We start from the raw sequence: 25,225 nt of genomic DNA on the forward strand, positions 1-25,225 counted from the left end.
AGCCAATTAGAACAATCAAGGTAAGACAGAAGGGATGAATGACAGTGTAAGTTTCAAGAAATTAAAAGCACAGATGGAAAACATCACCTAAGTCATGAAAAAGGGCAGTTTCTCTACAAAATAGAAAGGTATAATTATCACAGATATCCACAGCTTTGCAATAGTGGCAGTGAGGATCTGATGTGATGGCTCATGTCATCCCTGTCAAAGCAGTAGTGATGTCATGCCTAAGGTAGGGGCACAGGTAGAGTCAGAATGTTGAACAGAATGGTAACAAGGGAAAAGTCATGGAACTGGAGAATAAAGTGGTCGGAGAAACAGGATTGCCAAGCTGTACAGAAGGCACATTTGAGGATGTGGTAACAAATTCAGAGTATGAACAAATTGCTTCTGCAAGGCCTTGCTGCTAGATCCAGGCAAACTATGGATCCAGGAAACTATCTATTTGATTTTTTCCAGGGTTAAGATTTTGCTAGAGGAGATGACAAAATAGCAGAAGGGCAAGAAAGCTTAGGACATTGTAAAAAATATTATTTAAATGATGGACTGTGGAATCTAAACTGGATAAGGAAGGAATAATAGTAATAATAAAAGCAATAATAAAGAAAAAAAGACAGATTGATCATAAATGGAGAAATCTGCCTTTTCTCCAGGAGCTGTCGTGACAATCAAATGAGATAATGTTATATGAATATGGTTTGAAAATAGCAAAGTATTGTCCCTTTTTGAAATTTTAATATTATTAAAGAAGCCAGAAGGGAAAAATATAACAAAAAGAGTAGGCAGAGAAATCAAAATCAGGGAAGAGGCAGATTAGAAGAACAGAATTTTTGCATCTGGGAAAGCAGATGTATTATGTCAGGCAAGAGTCACATAATTTCAATGTCATTGGTCTGCCTAGGTCCCAACTATTCAGCAACTGGGTGATTGGAAATGCTGTGTCCTTCACCATAAAGCTCAACAGCTCAGCAAAAGTGAAGACATAGATTTCATGGTCTAAGGGTCTGGAAAATAAATGGTGCCTCAAAATGTGGGGGAGGGGATGGTATATTGTATATCTATACACGTAAAATAAACAAATATAAAAGTAACTTACTTTAGGGAACAGAAGCATTTCCAGCAAAGTTCATTTTTTAAGTAAATTTCTATCAAATATATTCTATTTTTCAAATTGCTTTAATAATAGTAATAATAACAGCATATATTTAGCCCATTCTTTGTACAACTCACGCTCCAAGCACTGTTTCAATGCTCACGACAACCACCTGTGAGGCAGGTGGATCATTTTCAGATGAAAAAACATTGGCAGAAAAGTTAAAAATCTTGTCCTAAGATATGTAGCTAGCAAATGGTGAAGCATGGATTTGAACCCAGGTAGTATGTTTCCCAGGTCCGGGCAGTTGCCCTAACCATTATTCCCACTATTCTTATGGTCTTGGATAGAATCAGACATTTGTAATGCCAAAACAAACAGAAATGTTTCTCTATAGTAAGCTTGTAATAAATTTGGAAGAAATTGCCTTATTCTGATAGGAGAGAGGAGATTTAGTAATATAATAATACAGATGACACTTAAACAACATGAGTTTGAACTGCGTAGCTCCACTTATGTGCATATTTTTTCAATGTGGGAAAAGTCATGGAAATGGAGAATAAACTGATCAGAGAAACAGAGGATTACCAAGCTATACTGAGGGTATATTTGAGGGGGTTTTAGCAAATTTATACTATGAACAACTTTCTCCAGCTGGGCCTGTGATCTGAGACCCTAGAAGGTGACTGGAATAGAAATATGATATTGCCCTCTCCCTCTCCCTCCCCCACCCCCTCCCTCTCCCTCATGTCCAGCCGACGCTGGACTGTACTGCGGCCATCTCGACTCACTGCAACCTCCCTGCCTGATTCTCCTGCCTCAGCCTGCCCAGTGCCTGGGATTGCAGGCGCGCGCCGCCACGCCTGACTGGTTTTCGTATTTTTTGGTGGAGACGGGGTTTCGCTGTGTTGACCGGGCTGGTCTCCAGCTCCTGACCACAAGTGACCTGCCAGCCTCAGCCTCCCGAGGTGCCGGGATTGCAGACGGAGTCTCGCTCACTCAGTGCTCAATGTTGCCCAGGCTGGTGTGCAGTGGCGTGATCTCGGCTCGCTACAACCTCCACCTCCCAGCCGCCTGCCTTGGCCTCCCAAAGTGCTGAGATTGCAGCCTCTGACTGGCTGCCACCCCATCTAGGAAGTGAGGAGCGTCTCTGCCTGGCCGCCCATGGTCTGGGATGTGGGGAGCGCTTCTGCCCCGCCGCCCCATCTGAGATGTGAAGAGCGCCTCTGCCTGGCCGCGACCCCGTCTGGGAACTGAGGAGTGTCTCTGCCCCACTGCCACCCCGTCTGGGAGGTGAGGAGCGTCTCTGACCAGCCGCCCCGTCTGAGAAGTGAGGAGCCCCTCCGCCCGGCAGCCGCCCCGACTGGGAAGTGAGGAGCCCCTCCGCCCTGCAGCCGCCCCGTCTGGGAAGTGAGGAGCGTCTCTGCCCGGCAGCCACCCCGTCCGGGAGGTGGGGGGCAGCCCCTGCCCGGCCAGCCGCCCTGTCCGGGAGGCGGGGGCAGCCCCCGCCCGGCCAGCTGCCCTATCTGGGAGGTGGGGGGGCACCTCTGCCCGGCCACCCCCTCTGGGAAGTGAGGAGCCCCTCTGCCCAGCCGCCACCCCATCTGGGAGGTGTACCCAACAGCTCATTGAGAACAGGCCATGATGACGATGGCAGTTTTGTCGAATAGAAAAGGGGGAAATGTGGGGAAAAGAAAGAGAGATCAGATTGTTACTGTGTCTGTGTAGAAAGAAGTAGACATAGGAGACTCCACTGTGTTCTGTACTAAGAAAAATTCTTCTGCCTTGGGATGCTGTTAATCTATAACCTTACTCTGTGCTCTCTGAAACATGTGCTGTGTCCAAGGGTTAAATGGATTAAGGGCGGTGCAAAATGTGCTTTGTTAAACAGATGCTTGAAGGCAGCATACTCATTAAGAGTCATCACCACTCCCTAATCTCAAATACCCAGGGACACAAACACTGCGAAGGTGGCAGGGCCCTCTGCCTAGGAAAACCAGAGACCTTTGTTCATATGTTTATCTGCTGACCTTCCCTCCACTATTGTCCTATGACCCTGCCAAATCCCCCTCTCCGAGAAACACCCAAGAATGATCAATAAATACTAAACAAACAAACAAACAAACAAACAAACAAACAAAAACGATAAATGAGCAGATGTACAGAAGAGAGAGAAAAAAAAGAAATATGATATTGCAACATAAAGGTCACATGCCTGCTGTGGTATTATTTAAAGCCCTTATGGTATTTTCATTCTGGAAAATCTTTTTTAAATGTTCATTTTTTTCATTCATTTGCTTAAAAAGAAGTATTACACTACTACTTTGTGATGAAAACTCTGCTATTCCATAAAATTTAGGCTTTACATATTTTTTTCATGTAAGGTAATATAAAATGAAATGGAGTAGGATTTATCTAGATGTCAGCGAACACATGCTTTTTTCATGCACAATTAACACTGGATTTGCATACAAAGACTTTGCCTACAAAATATAACTTAAGCTACACACACACATACACATTACACACACATCTTAAGTACTTCCTATATTTAGTCTCTTCCGTCCTCAGAAGGGCACAGATCATTATTAGATCTCTACGCCTCTAGGGTGTCTTCTAATTCTAGATTCTAAGGTTTTACAGAAGGCCAATCATTCATCATGAAACACATGGGCTCAAGAATAATCTTTCAAGAATCTATAAATATATCTTAGATAAACATGTGTCATTGATTCATGCCTGGCCAAAACAAAATTTCTGAAAGCTCTCTTTCCCAGAACATGTTTGCATTTGTCACAACCCTCTAATAATCAATCACAATTGTCCCCTTTTCCCACAGAGCAGATGCTGGCCAAACCTACCCTGAGTTTGGACAACTGGGGGTGGGGTGCAGAGTCCCTAGGCATCTATTTGCAGGGGTGATTTGCATCAAGCAAAATATGCCACAGAAATTTTGAGTTCAGGTATCTGATACTCAAGCTGAAAGATCAGAGTCCAGTTGCCAGCCTCACCTAGGTGACCAGGTCTAATCCCTATGGAGAAAGGGCTGTGCTCCTCACTTGTGCATGGACTATAACCAGGCTCCTTCTCTGTAAGGAAGACTGAAGAAGATGCAAGGCTGTTTGAACACCTCTAGGGCTCTGATGCTTGGGGAGCCCTGGGAGACAGCACCTGGGGTAAGGCAGCCTTCTCCCAGAGAAGCTGCAGCAAGGCCTGAGAAGACTACAGTGTATCTGGAAAGTGGCTGCCCCATACACTCAGCAACAGCTCAGCCAATGCCTGCTGGAGAACAAATGTGAAAATTCTGGGAACTCCCAGAAATGCTCTGGAAATGGGGATTTGCAGATAAGTGGGGTCATTCTTCAACAGATGGGGGTGGAAACCAGGCCACCTGGGCCATAAGGCTAATATGTCTTGCTAATTCCCGCAGGCTGGAGAGGCCTTGGATATCAATGTTTTCCTAAAACTTGCTGATTTCTGCCTTTTTCTCTCCATTTTGCATTTAAAACAAACCAAGCAAATTTATAATTTATAACTGTTCTCTCTTTTCTCCTAGCTCTCCTCCTCTCCCTCAGTTCTCTGGTTTCACTCTTATAAACAAATTGCTGTTACTAAATTCTAGCAGCCTAGCAATGCTCAACGGGCTTCACTCAATCTCTTTCTCCACACACACACCGCGGGGGTCTCTATTTCGTTTAGGTCTCACGCACAATTTCACTTTATATTTCACAACTCTTCCTACTCTCCCAAGTATTTGGCAATGCTTAAGGATATGGTATGGACTTTTAGGCCAAATGTCATTTCATATATTTATACAATGCTACAATGTGTACTTCAAGACCCTAATTTTACAGATGAGAAACGAATTCAAAGAGTAGAGAAGTGGAGTACACACAGCCAGAACTGGAGCTGGAAACCATCCCTAGACCTTGTGATTTCTTCAACAATATTCTTTATGCAATTCCATGACAGTCACAACATAGAGCTCTTTCTGAAGGAGACTTAGAGGAAGAAAAGTGGGTAAGAGGATGGGCTACAAATTCTGGAGCTAGACTTACACTGCTGGAGTTAGAATCTCAACTCTTAACATTTATAAGTTGTGTGACTCTTAACTTCGCCAAACCTTAGCATACTCATCTGTTAAAATGAAAATAACAATGGTATGTACATCATTGGCATGTGGTGAAGTTTAAATAAGCAATATAAGGCACTTAACATATTGCCTCAACATAGTAAATGAAAGGGAAAAAAAGCAAGATAAGTTTAAGCTATTAATTAGCATTTTACTAAAGAATAGTATATAAGTGATATAGTAAACATATGAAAACTGAAATCTACTATATATATGTATGTGTACCAGCATATATATATATACTTACATACATATAGATTATACTTTACATAAATATACATATGTATGGACATTGCATTTCTACAATGAATTCAATTGTTTAGTTTCCCCAGTTTGCATAGATTTCCATTTTACTTTACTAGAACACCCTAGTGTTTACACAGAAGAAACATCTGTTTTCTCTAGTGTATAAATAAATAAAATTCCTCAAAGAAATCTGGACAAGTTATTTTATCAGGGCTCACAGCCAACAGGGTCCTTGTAATAATCCCCAACAATGGTTTTAACAACATTATATAGGCATTGTGGTTCCAGCACATTTTCACTAATGTCTTTTGTATACTGGGAACTAATTCAAGAGAATTTAACAATATGATCCACGTGGTGAAATAAAAGTCATATTGGATGTCAAACCATGACTGATTGATTGCCTCTTCATTGCTGAAGAATATAGTTTTTAACAACCAAAGGATAAAAAATTAAAGTGAATTCTGAATTTCCAAATCCAGTTTATAGGTACTGAGAAAATCAATGTTGCTTTTACTGATCTGTGATATTAGCAGAAGAAATAAGATGTGCCAAGGAACCATGCCTGTCTCATAGTTTGGCTCACTCTTCTATTTTTGCCTATGTTTATACTGAATACACATTTTGGCCCCAGTCCAAAAAAATGACCAAATCCATGATAATTTCCAGAGACTGTTGGCCAAAGCTTAAATGAAGAAATATGTCACTTCTCTCACAAATAATCAATCAGTCTTGGCAGCAAGTTACAATGGGGGTCCATCTCATCAGAACTGGCTCTTTCTACTATGGATTCTAAAAAATCCATAACCCTGAGGTTGAAGACACAGTTCCTCTTTCTACAGCAAAGAGAATGCTTAATATTATCAGAGCCCTCTCTGCTCATAGACAAGAAACTCACAAAATAATAATAATGCTAGAAACTGAAGTGGTATATTACTTAAGAATAAAACTATTACCTTCAATGACATACTGACCAATACAGAATGTAAAGACTTTAGAAGAGCCTGGGCTTTTTTTTTTTTTTTTTTTTTTTCCTTTGATTTGAGGGGACTTTGGAGTCTCAATGTAAGGAAGCTAGCTGTGAGACTAAAAATAAAGATTCTCAATTTACAGTTGATTTTTCAGGCTATAAAAGATCTTGATGGCTTTTAGACACACTCATGATTTAGCTTTTTGCAAATAAAGGTGTTGGAAGCACAGAAAATTTCCTTATGAAAAAAAAATCTGCCTTGTTTTCTGCGTGTTTTACTCACTGGCTATCATTGACTAAAAATTTACATTACAAGCTGGAATTTTAACTTTTCCACAATGTCAATTTAAATTTTCCATGAATAAATGAGAAATGCCATTGAGTGGCTGTTCTCCAGGTACTTTAAACGCCTCAGTAAGTCATGATAGCTGCCTAAGAGGATGGTCTGTACTGCTCATCTAAAGCACCTCTTCATAAACACTGTTTTAACTACTGTCTACACCTCAAATAGAAAACTAACACCACGTATCACCTAAAAGGTAAACCCACCTCCGCCAGTGGATGAAAAAGTCATTCTGGTGTCTTGTTAAGTATTACTCTCATCACTAATTTCCTTCTTCAGTTACTTATGTTTAAAGAAAAAAAAAAGTGAGCCATTGATTTAGCCACTTCACTCAAAAGTGCACCTTCCAAAGGTGCTCTTGTGGTCAAAATTTTTCTTTGAAGACAGAAAAGGTGAAGGGCGGACTTCTCCTCAGTGATCCTGGTCACTGTGCAGCAGCTGTGTGTATAAGAAACGCACCAATATGGGCAATCTCAGAATAGAGGTTTGCAGAAACCGTTCCTAGAGACACCAAAACGTAGTTAACCGGTTGTCTGACCATTTGGCTGCCAGGGGCCTAGTGAGTCTGCGCACACGCACTACCTCCGCCCCGGCAGTTCTTGAGTGGGTGCGCAGGCGCAAGAGGAGCACACCGTTGCCATTGCAGACCGTCACTCCCTGAGGAGTCTGAGGGCCGGCTGGGTGCTGGGCTCCTGGCTATCCCTGTGATGGTAGCTCAGCGAGATCTGGGGACCTGGCGCTGAGCGCGTTGCCAGCCGGGATCTTACTCTTCATCTAGGCCTGGGCGCTGGCGTGAGAACTCGGACTGGGTCCTGGACGAGCGCACCCCGAAACTCCTTGGAACCTTGAACAAGTAAAATGCAGGGTAGTGATGTCGCTTTGCTGGAGTGCTTTCGTGTCAGAAGCCATAAAGGGACACGGAGGCTGATTACGGTGTTCCTCTCCCTATCATACTCTGTAAACAGTAGGCACTATTTACTACTCAGAGATGATAGCTGTAAAATGCCGATATGTTTTAGTCATAGAGAGAGACTTTTCCGTTATGAAGGCTGTTATTCAGAACAGGTGGATGAAAGTTGATGCCTCTAATATTAAGGCCTAGAAAGAAGAGGGAAGGCTATTGCTTCTGAATTTGGGGAGGTGGTGACTGAACAATAAGGAAAGGATCACACTTCCGTATTTTCTTCTAAGAAAATAATGTATATGTGCTTTGTACTGTTTTGTAGAAGTTTGCTAATAAAGACATCACCAAAGGTTAAAGAGAAAATCATCTAGAGGAAATGCTGGCAGTATGGCATGTGTTCTTTTACAAATCTCTACAGCAGATTCTCTCGTTTTAGGGGTAAGATTTCACTTTGACTAACTAAATTTAAGATCATGAACTATTTCATTTTTTTAACGGATATATTGGATCTAAAGGGGGACAGATTTGGTCAAATCAAAAGGGTAAAAGTTTTTTTTTTTTCCAAATGTTGATTGTCTTCTACAAATTTTGACTGATCTCATGTTCCTTCATGTGCTGAGATATGGGGATACAGACTAAACCAACACACACAGGATAATAGAGAAATCCAAGTAAGGTTTAAAAGGAAAAAAGAGAGTACTGCACTTACATTTATGCAGTAGGATGATTATAAATTTGTCTCTTCTATTAAGTTATAGACATGTGAAGTTACAGTTTAGCTTTCTTAATAAACACCAAGGAATTATGAGTATCATGCTTTTTCACATCCAAAGGGGAGAAAACATTTCCACTCGTGAACTTTTCTTCTGAATTTGAATGTTGCATAGATCAATTATCTAAGTCGCCTATACGACTGTTCAGCAGAGATTCTTAACCTCTTTGGGGTCACAGACCATTTTGGCATAGAATGAAAGCTCTGAATCTTCTTTCCAGAATTATGTACATGTCGCAATCCTTCGCATTTTTTTTCCCTGGGGGCAAGGGGTAGGCGGGTCTGACCTCCTGGAACTCATATTGATTCTAGATTAAGAATCATTTTTAAATAAGAAAACCTATCTTGTCCTTCTCCACACACTGGCAGTTCTTAACAAGCTTTGGCTAATTAGCTATTTCATGGTTTTATATAAAACAGTAGTCAATCATTTAAAAAGAGATAGTACTTTTCAAGCTCACTTACTTTTTTAACAGTTGGGAAAGTCACATGGAATCACTATTCTTGACACCAGTATGCTTATATAAGAGGTATTTGCTGGATGCCTTCTCTATTCTGGGCACCATATTAGAGGCTGGTGATAAAACAATGAAAAAAAAAACTCCAGGCCCTAAGGGATTTTGCAGTTTAGTGGGAGATATTTCTCCAGGCAAATCCAAAGAATTTCTGGAAAATTACCATTCTTGCAAATTTGATGCAAGGGGAAACCTTAAATTCTAAATCTATAAAAATGCATGATCGTTACCAAAAAAGAGATTTTTTCTTAAAAAAAAAAAAAAAACTTCTCCGAAATGTATTTTTTAAAGCTAGCCAATTGCACTTATATATTTCATAGACTGCCTGCTTTGCAAAGAGCTGGAACTCTTAAAACATTAAATAGCTTTCTGTTAAAGTTTATATGAAAATAAAATTTATGTGTCCTCTGTCATTTTTAAAGAGTAATCAAAAATGTGATTAAATATATGAAATATCAGTTCACATATAAATTCAGAAATAAATTTGCTGGGATTATAATTATCTTCTTACAAATTAGAGTTGAGTAATAATTCTCCCCTATTCAAAATCCTTCCCCTCTCCAATGGGAAAACCGAGTTCAAGCGAGTCCATTTTGGATATTTTCTGTATTGCTGTGTTGGATTATGCCCCACTCCAGCATACTTGTGAAAAAAATCATACCAAATACTCCTTGAAGGAAAAGATAAATCAAACCTTTATAAAATTCAAAAAGTGATTCATCTTTAATAAATTACTAATGTACAAGAAAATGTTGGATTTATGGCTTCCTGCATTATAGTAGATTAGTAACCACATTTTCTCTAAAGTAACCCCAATATTCTCTCATACCATTACTTGATAGGTAGGGAGACTATCCAGTGATAGAATCAAACTGTTAACTTACAGGAGAATTGGCCAGAGCTACTATTATTGAACAGCCTGTTGCTTTCAGTATGACTGATTCCTATTTGGTAAATCTCAGTCCTTCCTGATCGGTCCTTTTTTCTGGGATAACCAATCCAGGAAATACATCATTAAGTGCATTGCTGTTTTACTTTTGTATTTGTAAAGGTGTTAAATGCTTCTTATAGTTAACACTTATTGGAATTGTGTTTTAAATTACATTATTTCGGTACTAACAGAATTCTCTTCTCACAGACTATCCAGATTATGATTGGCATCTTTCACGTTTTCATGTGGTACTTTCTATTGGTTTTGTATACGGGACAAATTAAAGGAGCCTTTGGAACGTATGAACCTGTAACTTACAAAACAGGATGTACTTTATGGGGAATTTCTGTGAGTAGAATACATATATATTGCTTTAATCATACAATAAATAATATTCATGCCAATAGTAGAAGGTAGGGAACGGTTTCTGAACAAGGTTTTCAGGAGAATTATGTAACTAAATCCCATGTTGATAATTTATTCAAAGTCAGATTCCTTTTTTCAACAAATATATATTGAGCACCTTTAATTTACAAGTGCTGTTTCAAGAGATATGGATACAGGAGTACACAATGACAACCATAGGGCAGTTTGTCCCTAGATATGTGAAAGGCAAAGAATCTTAACTATAATATCCATTAGCATGATTAACTTGCATGTTTATTATCTTCACTTCAGTCTCCTCAACCAATGAGTCAGTACTCATTTTCTAAATTTTTCATTACTAACACTCTCCTATGGTTTCTAGATAGCCATTAGGTAGAGGAAAACCTGGAGAGCATGACATCCTGGAAGCCAAGTGAAGAAATTGTTAGAAGAAATGAGGAAGGATCAACTATATTATATTTTGTTGTTTTGTCAAATAAAATGAGGACTACGAATTGACCATTGGATTTAGCAATATGGAAGTCAGTAGTAAATTTTACAAGTAGTTTCAATGGAATTGTGAAGCAAAAACCTGGTAGGAGTTGATTTAAGAAAAAAATAGGAAGAGAGGAATTACAGACAGCAAACAGGCAGCTTCTTTAAGGACTTTACTGTAATGTGGTATAAAGAAATGGGGTGATAGCTGGGGAAACTTGGCTCAAGAGAGGGTTTGCTTATTCGTTTCTGTGAGTTGAAAGAAACAGCATCATATCCTTTGTTGAGAGGACTGAACCAAAAGAAAGAAAATTGATGATATGAGTAAATGGGGGTGGGTATTGGGATCAAGTATTTGTGTAGGCAAGAGGTGATGGATTTTGATGCACAAATAGCTAGGAGCATAGGAAGTTTATCTAGGGCATGGTTCTCAGCTAGAGGCAATTTTGCCCCTGATAACATTTTATAATATCTGGAGATATTTTGGATTTTCACCACTGGAGATGTACATCAGATGGGCAGGGGCAAAAGATGCTGCTAAATAGCCTGTGATCCACAGGACAGCACCTCACAACAAAGAATTATCCAGTCTAATTATAAATGGTTTCAAAGTACAAAAACAGAAGGGAAAGGCAGAGAAAGGAGAGTTTTCTTTGATAGGATGTTGGAAGCCTGTGGAAGTTTTTTTTTTTTTTTTCCAGTAGCTTCAAATAGCTCAATGAATTAGGAAGCAAGATTATGAGCTGAGATTGAGTATGGGGAAGTGGTTTGGTTGTTTGAGGAAAGGCAAGAGAATATGAAATAATCATCGAGGAAAAGTGAGAGTGCACAGATTATGGAGAGGTGGTTTTATTTTCATACAGCATTAAGGACATACTTGAGGTTTAGGAACAGGATATGAATATGGGTTGTATGCCTTCCTCAGGCCGTGTTCAGCTGCATGAGTGCAACCATGCAGTAGGATAAAAACAATCAGGATCTTTGTTTAGCTGTGCAACTATAATAAAACAAGAAAGGTGCAAAGCAATTACAAGTGGATATGAGGCAGTGTTTGTAATGGTTGGCCATGAAATTTAAGTTAGTGATGGAAAGAAGAATTTAACAGAGAGTTGAAGTTCTCAGATTATAGACCCAGGTGGGGTCAAAGGGTTGTTAGAATTTTAATACTAGAGGGCATGAGCTAGAAAGATAGCAGGTGATGATCAGGTGGAATACTTGAAATTAAGATTTGAAAGGTACAACAAGGACAAGAGAATGATTATGGGAGCGAGTGACTAAGATAGTTTGGAGTCAGGGATTGGAGGAGAGAACAAGAACCACAAGCCCAAGGTATAGAAAGATGATATGGTTTGGCTGTGTGTCCCCACCCAAATCTCATCTTATAGCTCCCATAATTCCCAAGTGTTGTGGGAGGGACCTGGTGGAAGATAACTGAATCATGGGGCTGGGGGGGTGGCGAGTCATTCCCATGCTGTTCTCATGATAGTGAATAAGTCTCACAAGATCTAATGGTTTTAAGAAATGGGAGTTTTTCTGCCCCTGGCTCCTCCTAAATTTCATGTCTTCACATTTCAAAACCAATCATGCCTTCCCAACTGTCCCCCAAAGTCTTAACTCATTTCAGCATTAACTCAAAAGTCCACAGTCCAAAGTCTCATCTGAGACAAGGCAAGGTCCTCTCCACCTATGAGCCTGTAAAATCAATAGCAAGTTAGTTACTTCCTAGATACAATGGGGGTACAGGCTTGAGTAAATACAGCTGTTCCAAATGTGAGAAATTGGTTGAAACAAAGGCTACAGGCCCCATGCAAGTCTAAAATCCAGTGGGGCAGTCAAATCTTAAAGCTCAAAAATGATCTCCTTTGACTCCATGTCTCACATCCAGGTTATGCTGATGCAAGAGGTGGGCTCCCATGGCCTTGGGCTGCTCTACCCCTGTGGCTTCACATGGTGTAGACCTGATCTGGCTGTTTTCACAGGCTGGCGTTGTCTGCAGCTTTTCCAGGCACACGGTGCAAGCTGTCAGAGGAGCTACCATTCTGGGGTCTGGAGGATGGTGGCCTTCTTCTCACAGCTCCACCAGGCAGTGCCTCAGTAGGGACTCTGTGTGGCAGCTCCGACCCCACATTTCCCTTCTGCCCTGCCCTAGCAGAGGTTCTCCATGAGGGCCCCGCCCCTGCAGCAAACTTCCGCTGGGCATCCAGGTAGTTCCATATATCCTCTGAAATCTAGGCAGAGGTTCCAAAACCTTAATTCTTGACTTCTGTGTACCCGCAGGCTCAACACCACATGGAAACTGTCAAGTCTTGGGGCTCACACCCTCTGAGGCCATGGCCCAAGCTCTACATTGGCCCCTTTCAGCCACAGATGAAGCAGCTGGGATTCAGGGCACCAAGTCCCTAGGCTGCACATAGTACAGGGGCCCTGGGCCCGGCCCATGAAACCACTTTTTCGTCCTAGGCTTCAGGGCCTGTGATGGGAGGGGCTGCCATGAAGATCTCAGACATGCCCTGGAGACATTTTCCCCATTGTCTTGAGAATTAACATTCAGCTCCTCATTTCTTATGCAAATTTCTGCAGCTGGCTTAAATTTCTCCTCAGAAAATGGGTTTTTCTTTTCTATCACATTGTCAGGCTGTAAATTTTTTTGAACTTTTATGCTGTGCTTGCCTTATAAAACTGAATGCCTTTAACAGCATCCAAGTCACCTCTTGAAAGGTTTGCTGCTTAGATCATTTCTTCTGCCAGATATCTTAAATCATCTCTCTCAAGTTCAAAGTTCCACAAATCTCTAGGGAAAAATGCCACCAGTCTCTTTGCTAAAACATAACAAGAGTCACCTTGCTCTAATTCCCAACAAATTCCTCATCTTCCATCTGAGACCACCTCAGCCTTGATTTCATTTTTCATATCATTATTGGCATTTTGGTCAAAGCTATCTGACAAGTCTCTAGGGAGTTCCAAACTTTCCCACATTTTCCTGTCTTCTTCTAAGTCCTCCAAACTGTCCTAACATCTGCCTGTTACCCAGTTCCAAAGTCACTTCCAAATTTTTGGGTATCTTTTCAGCAGCACCCCACTCCTGGTACCAATTTACTGTAATAGTCCATTTTTATGCTGCTAATAAAGACATACCTGAGACTGGGCAATTTACAAAAGATAGAGGTTTGTTGGACTTACAGTTTCTCATGGCTGGGAAGGCCTCACAATTGTGGCAGAAGGCAAGGAGGAGCAAGTCACATCTTACATGAATGGCAGCAGGCAAAGAGAGAGGGCTTGTGCAGGGAAACTCCCATTTTTAAAACCATCAGATCTCATAGGACTTATTCACTATCACAAGAACAGCATGGGAAGGACCCGCTCCCATGATTCAATTATCTCCCACTGGGTCCCGCCCACAACACATGGGAATTATGGAAGCTACAAGATGAGATTTGGGTGGGGACACAGAGCCAAACCATATCAAAAGATCAGACAGATAGATAGATAGATAGATAGATAGATAGATAGATAGATGTATATATATATCTATATATAGATATATAGATATACACACATATATGTATGTGTGTGTTTGCGTGTGTGTGTAAAAATCACCAAATATTAAGTGATGTTGAAGAGAGAATCAGAGAGTCAAAATTTCAATTCATTTGAAAAGAGGAATGGCCAAGGGGTCAATAGATTACTTAAACCATGAAGGATAGTGAGTTATAGAAACTGACATGTGATTCAAAGGTGGAGGAGAAAGAATGGTTGGATAGCAATAATGAGCAAGGAAACCACTTATCCCACACTTCGAACAGATGGAATGAGGGCTGTAGGATACAATATGGCTGCCCATTGAGAGAGCAATTAATCACTAGAAGAAACAATGATCTCTAGGAGGTCTCCCACTTTTATACATACACTAGTTCATAAGTGTCAATGGATTGCCTTGAAAAAATAGGAGAAAAATATTGAATTTTTGCACAAAATCCAGATAAATGATACATGGTTCATAAAAGATGAATGGCTCATAAATAATGCACTGGTTCATAGGTGATAAATGATAAATGATGCACTGGGTCACAAGTGTCAAAGCACTACCTTAAAAAATAGGAGAAAAACTGTGGATTTTCCAACAAAATCCAAATAAATGATGTATTTTCCTTAGTGTTTGACCATTCACATTATAAAAATAGTATATTAAACTCCTAGGATAACTTATCTAAAATTTCAACTAAATGTAATTTAATACTAAACTTCTCACTTAAGCCTAAACTTTGAAAGGCATTTTGTAAAACACATAGTAATGGAAAGATAATCTCATTAGAGAGCACTCTAATTCAAAATTCACAAGATATTTTCACTTTAAATTCTGAGCTAGTTCTTACATTCACTGTGTACCTCCTTAGAAATCTCAGCTTTTGCTGTGGAATGAAGTGCTGAACAAATAGATTTAAAATTATCCATGGGAAGTTTGTAAGCTTCAGGTTTGGGCTTCCTACATATAGTGTATAGCATGACAAAAATAGCCTTTGACGGCCGGGCACGGTGGCTCACGCCTGTAATCCTAGCACTTTGGGAGGCCGAGACGGGCGGATCACGAGGTCAGGAGATCGAGACCATCTTGGCTAACACGGTGAAACCCCGTTTCTACTAAAAATACAAAAAATTAGCCGGGCGTGTTGGCGGGCGCCTGTAGTCCCAGCTACTTGGGAGGCTGAGGCAGGAGAATGGCGTGAACCCGGGAGGTGGAGCTTGCAGTGAGCCGAGATCGCGCCACTGCACTCCAACCTGGGAGACAGAGCAAGACTCCGTCTCAAAAAACAACAACAAAAAAATAGCCTTTGACTTGGATCTTTAGTGTCTTATCAATAAAACAAATAAGACAAGGAATACTTTGAGGAAATTGTGCAACCCATCTTCAAACAATATGGCATAGTTTTATACTTCTTGGAAGTAGACAGACTTCCTGACATGAAATAATGGAACCTCTGTTTTAAAAAACAAAGGCAAAGGCATGAATTTCTGCCATTACCTTAATAATGACTACAATCTCATAAAAGAGACTGCATATTTTGTACCATCACAATATGGAATAGATTCTTGAACCACTTTTTCCATATTTGGATATGTACATAGTAATCATAATTAGTGTCATCATCTCATTAGGAAGGATAACATTAAAAGCAATAATCAAATGAGTTATATATGATGTATCTCATACACATAAAAGCAAACTTGGTTCCTGGTCAGGACTGCTTAGGCTGTCTGGCATATTATCACAGTGTGAATCTGCCCACTGTCCCCTATGTGTTTCTGTTATGAGTGACTCTACTATTACCTTTCAATGTATTACTACATGATGTAAATTTGTCCTGACCCATCTACTAAAACTTCTGTATATTTTGTTACTATTAGCATTCTTAAAATAATTGACTTACAAGAGAGTTATTAAAAGTACATTCTAAATTGGCAAGCATTATCAATTAGTATTTATAAATATGTTTTTATATCCAGTTTATCATTGCAGGAGTCTTCCTAATAAGAGTAACAAAGTATCCGACTCGATCTGGAGTAAGTTGAAATGTTTGAGGTATCTCTAGAAATCACCTATCACAAAGCTAAATATTAAGTTTTAATGAAAATATAACGTCTAAACAATGAAGGAATCTACCCTACCTGTAAAGTAAATGAAGGAATTAAGAATGAATCTAGAAGAACATAATTTAATATAGACAAATATACTGTATTGGTTAAAATCATGATTACTTTATGTATAGGTTTCTAAATGTATATATAGTTTTTGTTTTGTTTGATGTTCTGCCTTTTAACATTGTGTAAACTTTATAATTAAAAAATTTTAATAGGACCTAATGCCTTTAGATATAGACATTATACTACTGTAAAATTTCATTTTCTGAACTATCCAGTTTGGGAACAAGATTGTGTCTTGTAACAAAGTACAGAATTGGTCCAGATTAAAGATCCATGCATGGTATTAGGTGGATAGAATTGGGAAGAACACTTTAGAATCTTAGAGCTAAAACATACCTTAGAAATTAGTCTGCCCTCATAATTTTACAGATAAAAAAATGATGTCTGAAGATACTGATAGATTTCCTTAGATAATGAAAACCCAGGATTAAAATTTTATCAACTGACTCCTATTTCTACAAGCAGTCATTTTCCATTTTCTTTTTTTTCTTACAGTGGAACCACTTTTGTCCAAATCATATCTTATATGCTTTCTTCCAAATGACCTATAACATTGAAAAACACAATACTTTTTTTTTTTTTTTTTGAGATGGAGTCTCTCTCTGTCACCCAGGCTGGAGTGCAGTGGCACAATCTCGGCTCACTGCAAGCTCCGCCTCCCGGGTTTACACCATTCTGCCTCAGCCTCCCAAGTAGCTGGGCCTACAGGTGCCCGCCACCAAGCCCGGCTAATTTTTTTGTATTTTTACTAGAGATGGGGTTTCACCATGTTAGCCAGGATGATCTCGATCTCCTGACCTCGTGATCCACCCGTCTCGGCCTCTCAAAGTGCTGGGATTACAGGCGTGAGCCACTGCGCCCGGCCCCAAAAAATACAATATGTTTTAGCCTAAATGGAAGATTAATGATTAATGGACTGATGGTGTTAATGTTTCCTCCAGATTAACTGGGCTTCATATAAATCAGAAAAATATTTTCTTAATATTTAATACTTCTAAGACTTCAGAAACTAGATCAAAGTTTTAACTAGATGAGTTTTTTCAGCAATGCAAACTATTACACCAAAATGTTTATTCTGAATATAATAAATTTGCCCTCTGTCTCCTTTTCAGATTATAAGTACTTTAATCATAAACATCATCTGCATAATTACTACAATTACTGCAGTAACTCTAACAATAATAGAGTTGTCTCATTTTAATTCTGTGTCATACAGGAATTATGGACAAGCGGTAAGTGACCAATTCTATGGGAACATATTAATTTTAAAATTATTCTTTTTAATAATTTTGAAATCTTAGGAGGTAAGATGAGGCTTTTATTGGTCCTCATGAAATTCTTTGATTTAGTTGTGAGCTCTTGATTGAAAATTTTAAATCAAAAATAATTCTAGGCTGTGAGTTTTAGTAAATATTAAGAGAATGTTTCAATTCTTGACTTGCTGAATTAAAGTGAGTAAAAATTTGAAAGCTTCAGTGGCAAGTGTCTATGTATTAGGCACAGAGCCACTTAATGATTCTCTTAATACAAGAAAAGTATAATCCTGGACAATAAAACCATTTTGCAAATAAACAAAAGAATTCTGCTACTGACACATATGGTTCAAATTGTAGACACCTAGTAATTTCTGGCTTAACATAGAGCTTTTCATACATAGCCTATCTTTGCATCTTACATGAATTTTGCTTTAAGGCCAAAAATGCTAAATATAAATAAACCTAACTTGTTTCCATTTAGTTGCCCAGAAAATGTGAAGATCTTTACTGATAACACAATAGTTTTATTTTAATTATATTGGCTTTAAATTCAGAATCATAAAATATTAGTGGGGCAAAAGACCTTAGCAAAGTTAATACAAAATCTCACATTTAAAGTGAGGACAAATTGGAGTGAAACACCTTGTTTGACCAACAGAACAAAACAAATAACAATTTCAGTAATGAGTAGAAGCGTCATTACAGGTGAAGGATAAACTTCCTCCTCCTCCCCTACACACTTTCACTCCATACCTGTGACATATTATTAAGGGGGACATCAGAGGAAAGAACCCAAACCTGGAGAACAAAACCCTGGAGGACAGTGATACAATAATAGAAAAATGCACTAATACCCCAAAATATATTATCTGTAACAAGTGATTATGTAAACAAACATGGACCAGATTTTCCCTATAAATTATAAGAAAATTGTCCAGTTGCCCTGAACATTCAATCTAGAAATCTTTAGTTCTAATTTTGAGGGCAGAGAATAGGAAAGGAGGACTTAAGTTATTAAGTGCGTAATTGTTTCAAGTTATATGTCACCATTCTTATTCATAAACTTTTAATTATCAGTTTAATATGGCATAATTGCCAAGGATTGCCTTTTGCAGTCAGTGTGACAAACCATTGTAGTCTGTATTTATCTGATCTGAGCTCAGTGATAACGACCAGTTTTATAGTCTCTCAAAATCACAAGTTCAGCACAAGTTTGCTGTGATTAGTTACACAAAATGAGCTTGTATATTAGACTTATATCTCGAAGCCACCATCTTTTTCTAGTGCCATTACAGAATTATATACTTATACTTCCTAAGGCAGCCAACATTTTACAGGACTTTTACATGCCAACTTTTCTAACATAAGCAAGGGGCTTGGCTAAATCTACAAATTCATCAAGTTTTCAGTGTTCCCAGGCAGGGTCAGAAAAGTGCATGCATCTGAAATATACTCCTCATATAGCAAAATGGTTAATAGTATAGATTCCAGGATCAGAGTGCACTTATTTAAATACTATCCTCAGTATTCACTGTGTGTAAACCCCTGAAAAAGTTTCTTAACTTAACTGTTTCCAAGTTTTCTTTTGTGAGAAATGAAGAAAATGCCTGCTAGTTAACTGCTCTGTTCTTTCTTCCAAACTCCTGGCCTGTTGTTTTAAAAGCTAGTTTGACTTTTCTACTTGCCTATGCTTCTATCACTATTATATCAAACTCAACAGATATAAAATGGAAATTACTTACCTCCTCAGAAGTACTATACTGCAAGACTCCCTCGTTTCAATCTCCCACATACAAAACCTTGACATAAAACCTCATCTCTTTCTACTGTCTTTATAATTACCAAATATTGTTTATTCTTCATTTAAGTATTTATTAATTAGGGTTATCTTGGTTTTAAGTAATAGGAAATACAACCCAAGTTGACTTAAGGCAAAAAGGGTCACTTACTTTACTTAAGCTGGGTCCAGAAGCTTACATCTGCCAGGGACTCATTCATTCCCTCTGTCTCTCTCTCTCTGTGTGTGTGTGTGTGTGTGTGTTTCCGTTTCCTCAGTTTTCATATTTGAGCTGCTCTGGCCAACCTTTTGCCGCTTTCAGTCAGGGAGGGAGTTTTAGAATAGCACTCTCATATAAATTAAAGAATATGGGGCCAGGCACGGTGGCTCACGCCTGTAATCCCAGCACTTTGGAAGGCCAAGGCAGGCGGATCACTTGAGATCAGATGTTCGAGACCAGCCTGGCCAACAAGGTGAAACCCTGTCTCCACTAAAAATACAAAAGTTAGCTAGGCATGGCGGTGGGCACCTGTAATCCCAGCTATTCGGGAGGCTGAGGCACGAGAATCGCTTGAACCCAGGAGGCAGAGGTTGCAGTGAGCCGAGATTGAGCCACTGCACTCCAGCCTGGGTGATAGAGCGAGACTCAGTCTCAAAAAAAATTAAATTAAAAAATAAAAAAAATAAGGAATATGGGCAAAATGACTTTTCACAGTCTTGTCAGCTAAGAGGTCCCAAGTACTTTCTAGCTAAAATGTTATGATTATGATTGTGCATTTCTGCCAACAAAATTAAATCAAAATTATTTACCTTGGTATTTCAAACCTTCTACATCTTTTCCTTATCCTCCTGTTTATATCAAATATGAATGAACACTGTAATTCAGTTAAAACCTGTTTTTCATTTTCTCAAAATGTTATATTGCTTACATTCAGCTTTGTTCTCACATTAAAAACCATAGGTTGTTCAAATCTGTATTTTAGCTTTACTACTGGTTGTATTTTATGTCTCAATTTTTAAATTGTCACACTTTTAATTTATGCTATTAAACTTTCTGAAACAAGATAGGTTACAAGGAAACAAGCAAATAAAAATTTAAAGTTTCCTAGAATGCTGCTTCCTTCCTTCGTTTTTCTCAGTCCTACCCTTATTTCAAAGGTCCTACCACTTTATGAAGCCTTCCCAGAGAGTAATAGCTTGGAGTGAACCTCCTGTCCCTCCTGTCCCCTATAATGATTGAGCAAGTTTTTATCCATTTTTTATGGTACCTTATATTATCTTTCTGTCTCTTCTACTTCATTATAAACTCTAAGAAATCAGGAAGTTATGTGTCATTGCATTCCTATCATCTAATTCCTACTACCAGATAGTTTCTTGAATATAAAAGATATTAAATAAACCAAACAAAGAAGGAGGAGGAAGAGTTAGAGAAGGAATTGAAAGGGAGAGAATTATGATGTCATTCTTTCTAGTTCTGAGTATCATTCTTGTCTTTCCACAGCTAGCACAAAACCCACATTTTCAGGATGAGTACCAATATTATTCACATAACTAACCAATCAGATTTGTAGTTGAAAATATCTTTCTGATAGCAGTCACAATCACCTTATGCTTCCAAGTTAAATGTTCTTTGAACTCTTTTTGAATGTATTAATCATTTTAAACGATATTAGAGCAATATATATGTGAGAGTTTTATCACCATGTATGTAAATTTAAGAAGGGTTGTGATTAATAATAGCTGTTTTAATAGAAAAGGATTGCTTGATAAATCTGTTGGTGGCCATCTTATCATTAGAGACAGGAGAGTCAAATCTTAGTAACTGGAGAGTTTAGATAGTGAGCTGTGCCAGCGACTCTGTAAAAGCTGTCAGCAGTGAGACAAGAATGCTAAGCAATGGAGATCAAATGCAGAAGCCACAGATGCTGAATTGAGGAACTGAAAGCTAAGGAAAGTGTAGCAGAGGGCAAAGGAGTAGAAATGTCTAAGGAAATCAAATGGTGAAAGGTTTATCTGTTCTTATTTTCCTTCCTTTTTTTTTTTTTTGACTCTCATACCAGTAGCTCCTTCCATGATCATGTTTGCACTCACTAAATATAATAGCATTAAGATTTCTCCCTCTTTTTTGGTTATAGAAACTTGGGAGGGAAGTATCACGTATTTTACTGTTCTTCTACGCTTTGGAATTTTCTATTGCACTTACACACTCAATATACAGCTGTTCCAATTTGGTAAGTGTTTACCCACTCTCTGGCAAATCAAAAGATGTTGATTTCTAGTAACTACACTCTATGAGGAGATGAAGTGCACTGATACAAAATATTTAGAACTAATATAAATGGAATGTGTGATATTGCCTTTATTTTTTATTTTTGTTGTTTTATAAATAGAAAGCATAAAATTATAAAAATAATACATGAAACTACATTTAAAAGCAAAAAGCATATAGAGTAAAAAGTGATTTTTCTTTAATATAGTTCTCATCGTATCCACACATCCAGTTCTATACAAAAAAAGACCAATACACACACATTCTCTTTACTAATTGTATGTATTATATTCACATTGTTTTGTCACATTCATTTTTTGCAATGATTAGAAATATCTTTCCATTACAAAACATATCTAAATAATGCCTTTTATTGCCTTCATTGTTTTTCTTAGTATTTAACATTCCCTAATTACTGCATATGTAGCTTGGTTTCCAGTTTTTTCTAAATTATAAACAATGATGCAGTGAACATTTGAGTATAAATATTTTTGCATACAGGACCACTAATTCTTTAGGTGTTTGATTCCTAGAAATGTAATTGCAGGATCAAGTGTAACAACATCCCAAAATGCTATAACAACTCACAAAAGTTTATGAGAATGATTATTTTCTCACAAGCTTAGAAGACTACATATCTAACATTCATTCATTCTTTCTCAAATATTTATGGAGAGCATGCTATTTGCTAGGCATTGTCATAGGCACTAAGGATGCAATGATTAACAAAACAATGGCCTTTCCATTAGGGAGTTTGCATTCCACTGGGGGAGAAAGGCAATAAACAAACACATAAAAATATAAAATGTCAAGAACTGAAAAATGTTATGAAGTAAAATAAAGCAAAGTAAGGAGATAAGGCAAGATTATTTTATGTAGGATGGTCAAGGAAGACTACTATGATCAGCAACTGATTGAAATACAGAAACAACTATAAGACTATATGGTAAAAAGATTTCTAAAGAGAGGGAATGAGTTGCATTTCCAGAATGGCTGATTGAGGACATGGTAACTCTCCCTAAAAATGAAATTATAAAACTGAACAAAATTGTCAATTAACAACCTTCTAAAGATTCAGGAAGTTGACCAAGCATACAAGAACTTGAGAAGTGTTTATTTAAGAAAATCTACTGGACCTCAGTAAGAACAGTGGATGTCTGTGGCATGTTAGCTTGGGACTGTTCCCACTCTTCCCACCTGATATGGTTAGGCTTTGTGTCCCCACTCAAATCTCATCTTGAATTGTAATCCCCAGGTGTTGAGGGAGGAACCTGATGGGAGGAAATTGGATCATGGGGGCAGTTTTCCCCATGCTATTCTCATGATAGTGAGTGAGTTCTCATGAGATCTGATAGTTTTATAAGTGTTTAGCAAGTTCCTCATTCACTCAGTCTTCTTTCTCTTTCTGCCATGTGAAAAAGGTACTTGCTTCCCCTTTGCCTTATGCCATCATTGTAAGTTTCCTGAGGTCTCCCCAGCCATGTGGAACTGTAAGTCAATTAAACCTCTTTCCTTTATAAATTACCCAGCCTTGACAAGTTTGTTATAGCACTGTGAAAACAGACTAATATACCACCCCACCCTCAGATTCCGTTACGCAGAAGTTTACCTTGGTGGGTCAGACTGTGAGGCCCAGCAGCCTCATTGCTTGAGATGACTAGTTTTATTTGGAACAGAGCTCAGAAAGTTCCATGACCAAAAGCGTTATTAAAACAACAGTAATCCCAGTGACAAACAAGCAGATAAGGCCAAGGTCACTCCTAGCCTGACTAAGATCACAATACTTGTTGGGGCAAAAAATTTACTAGCAACCAACCAGAAACTCAACAGAGAAATTTGAGGAACAGGACAGCCACAGTGGACCTTGATAACTTCCTACTTTTCCCCTGTAGTCTGGAATAATATAAATATGTGCAAACTATACACATACTAAGGAGACAGGAGAAGGTCCTAGTGAGCCCTTGGTTGAACAAGAGACCTTGCAAAAATAAAGTAAAAGCTGGAGCAGCCTCAACTTTGAATATATTGCTCAAGCTACACTGATTCATTGGGAAAGGGTAGAAGTCTTACTGGCTCAAGGTGTCTAATACTTTCCTAGAGCTTCTATAACAAAGCACCACAGACTGTAGCTTAAACAACAAACTTATTTTCTTACAATTCTAGAGGCTAGAAGTTCAAGATCAAGGTGTTGGCAGGGTTAGTTTCTTCTGAGGCCTCTCTCATTGGCTTTCACTTGGCTGTCTTCTCCCTGTGTTTTCACATGGTCTTCTCTCTTTATTTGTCTGTGTCCTAGTGTCTTCTAAGCTCACCAGTCATATTGGCTTAGGGCTCATTCTAATTACCTTATTATAACTTCATTGCCACTTAAAAGACCCTATTTCCAAATACAGTCACATTCCAAGGTACTGGGAGTTAGGACTTCCAGTATTTCAAGATACTGGTGGTTAGCAATAACCACCACTCCTGGGAAATGAGGCAATCAGAATCTAAAATTGCTACCATATATTATCTAAAATGTCCAGTTTTCAACAACAAAAAGTATGCAAATAATAAGAAATAGTTACCCATAGAGTTCAAAACAACACTTAATAGACATAGTGTCTTTGAGCAAGGGAAGAATAAATGTTGGACTTAACAAAGAAAGGCTTCAAAAATTAGTAAAGTAAATATGTTTGAAGAATTATAAGATGGCAACAATGATTCATCAAATAAAAGTCAATAAAAGAGACAGAAATTATAAAAAACCCAATGGAGGTTCTAGAGTTTAAAAATACAAGAACTGAAATGAAAAACCACTAGAGGAACTCAAGAGCAGAGGTGAGCTGACAAAAAACAAAATAAACAGACATAAAGAGAGCAAAAAAGATATTGCCCAGTCTGAAGAACAGGAAAAAAACAAAATGAAGAAAACTGTACAGAACCTCAAAATCCTTTGAGATACCATCACATGTATAATGGGAGTCCCATAAAAATGGGGAGTACCAGAAAAAAAATTAAAGAAATAATGGCTCCCAAACTCCCCTAATTTCATGGAAAACATTCAATACATCCAAAAAGCTCAAGGATCTTCAAGTAAAATAAACACAAAGAGATCCTCCTAGACACCTCCATGTCAAACTGATAAAAAAGAAAATCTTGAAAGCAGCAAAAAATAAAAAATAAAAACAAGACTCTTCATATATAAAGGAACCACAATAATATTAACAGCTGGGTTCTCAACCAAAACAATGGAGGCCCGAAGGTAGTGGAATCAGATATTAAAGTGCAGGGGGAAAAACAGTCAGGCAGGAATTCTTTATCCTTTAAAACTATCCCTCAAAAATGAAGGTGAAATAGAGACATACACAGATGAATAATGTGTTGCTAGCAGAAATTCCTCATGAGAAACACTAAAGGAAGTTCTTTAGACTGAAAAGTGACATCAGATGAAACTCAAATGCACATGAATAAATAAAA

The 25,225-nt window shown here is 38.3% G+C and overlaps 1 protein-coding gene and 1 long non-coding RNA gene across 8 annotated transcripts in view; one reads left to right on the forward strand and one right to left on the reverse strand.

Moving 5' to 3' along the window:
- Positions 1 to 25,225, reverse strand: part of LOC107967096 (uncharacterized) — an 88,871-nt gene that overhangs the window by 27,740 nt on the left and 35,906 nt on the right. The window contains exon 1 of one of the 4 annotated variants that reach the window (XR_001707305.3): positions 6,991 to 7,385. The exons of the other annotated variants lie outside the window; for them this stretch is intronic. This is a non-coding gene — a long non-coding RNA (uncharacterized LOC107967096). Of the gene's footprint in view, positions 1 to 6,990; positions 7,386 to 25,225 lie in introns of those variants that run through there. 4 annotated transcript variants of the gene reach the window in all.
- MS4A13 (membrane spanning 4-domains A13) overlaps positions 7,379 to 25,225 on the forward strand; it is a 38,925-nt gene continuing 21,078 nt past the window's right edge. The window contains exons 1-6 of one of the 4 annotated variants that reach the window (XR_010147552.1): positions 7,379 to 7,649; positions 8,011 to 8,126; positions 10,114 to 10,254; positions 16,270 to 16,326; positions 17,580 to 17,699; positions 21,636 to 21,731. Coding sequence is in view for 3 of the 4 variants with exons in the window: in XM_001140323.6 (XP_001140323.1) it covers positions 8,076 to 8,126; positions 10,114 to 10,254; positions 16,270 to 16,326; positions 17,580 to 17,699; positions 21,636 to 21,731 (465 nt within the window). In the remaining variant the exon portion in view is untranslated. The remainder of the gene's footprint in view (positions 7,650 to 8,010; positions 8,127 to 10,113; positions 10,255 to 16,269; positions 16,327 to 17,579; positions 17,700 to 21,635; positions 21,732 to 25,225) is intronic. The other 3 variants (XM_001140323.6, XM_009460431.4, XM_016920967.3) reach the window with 3 other exon arrangements.

The sequence above is a fragment of the Pan troglodytes genome, chromosome 9 (assembly GCF_028858775.2).
Source record: "Pan troglodytes isolate AG18354 chromosome 9, NHGRI_mPanTro3-v2.0_pri, whole genome shotgun sequence".
Taxonomy (NCBI): domain Eukaryota; kingdom Metazoa; phylum Chordata; class Mammalia; order Primates; family Hominidae; genus Pan; species Pan troglodytes.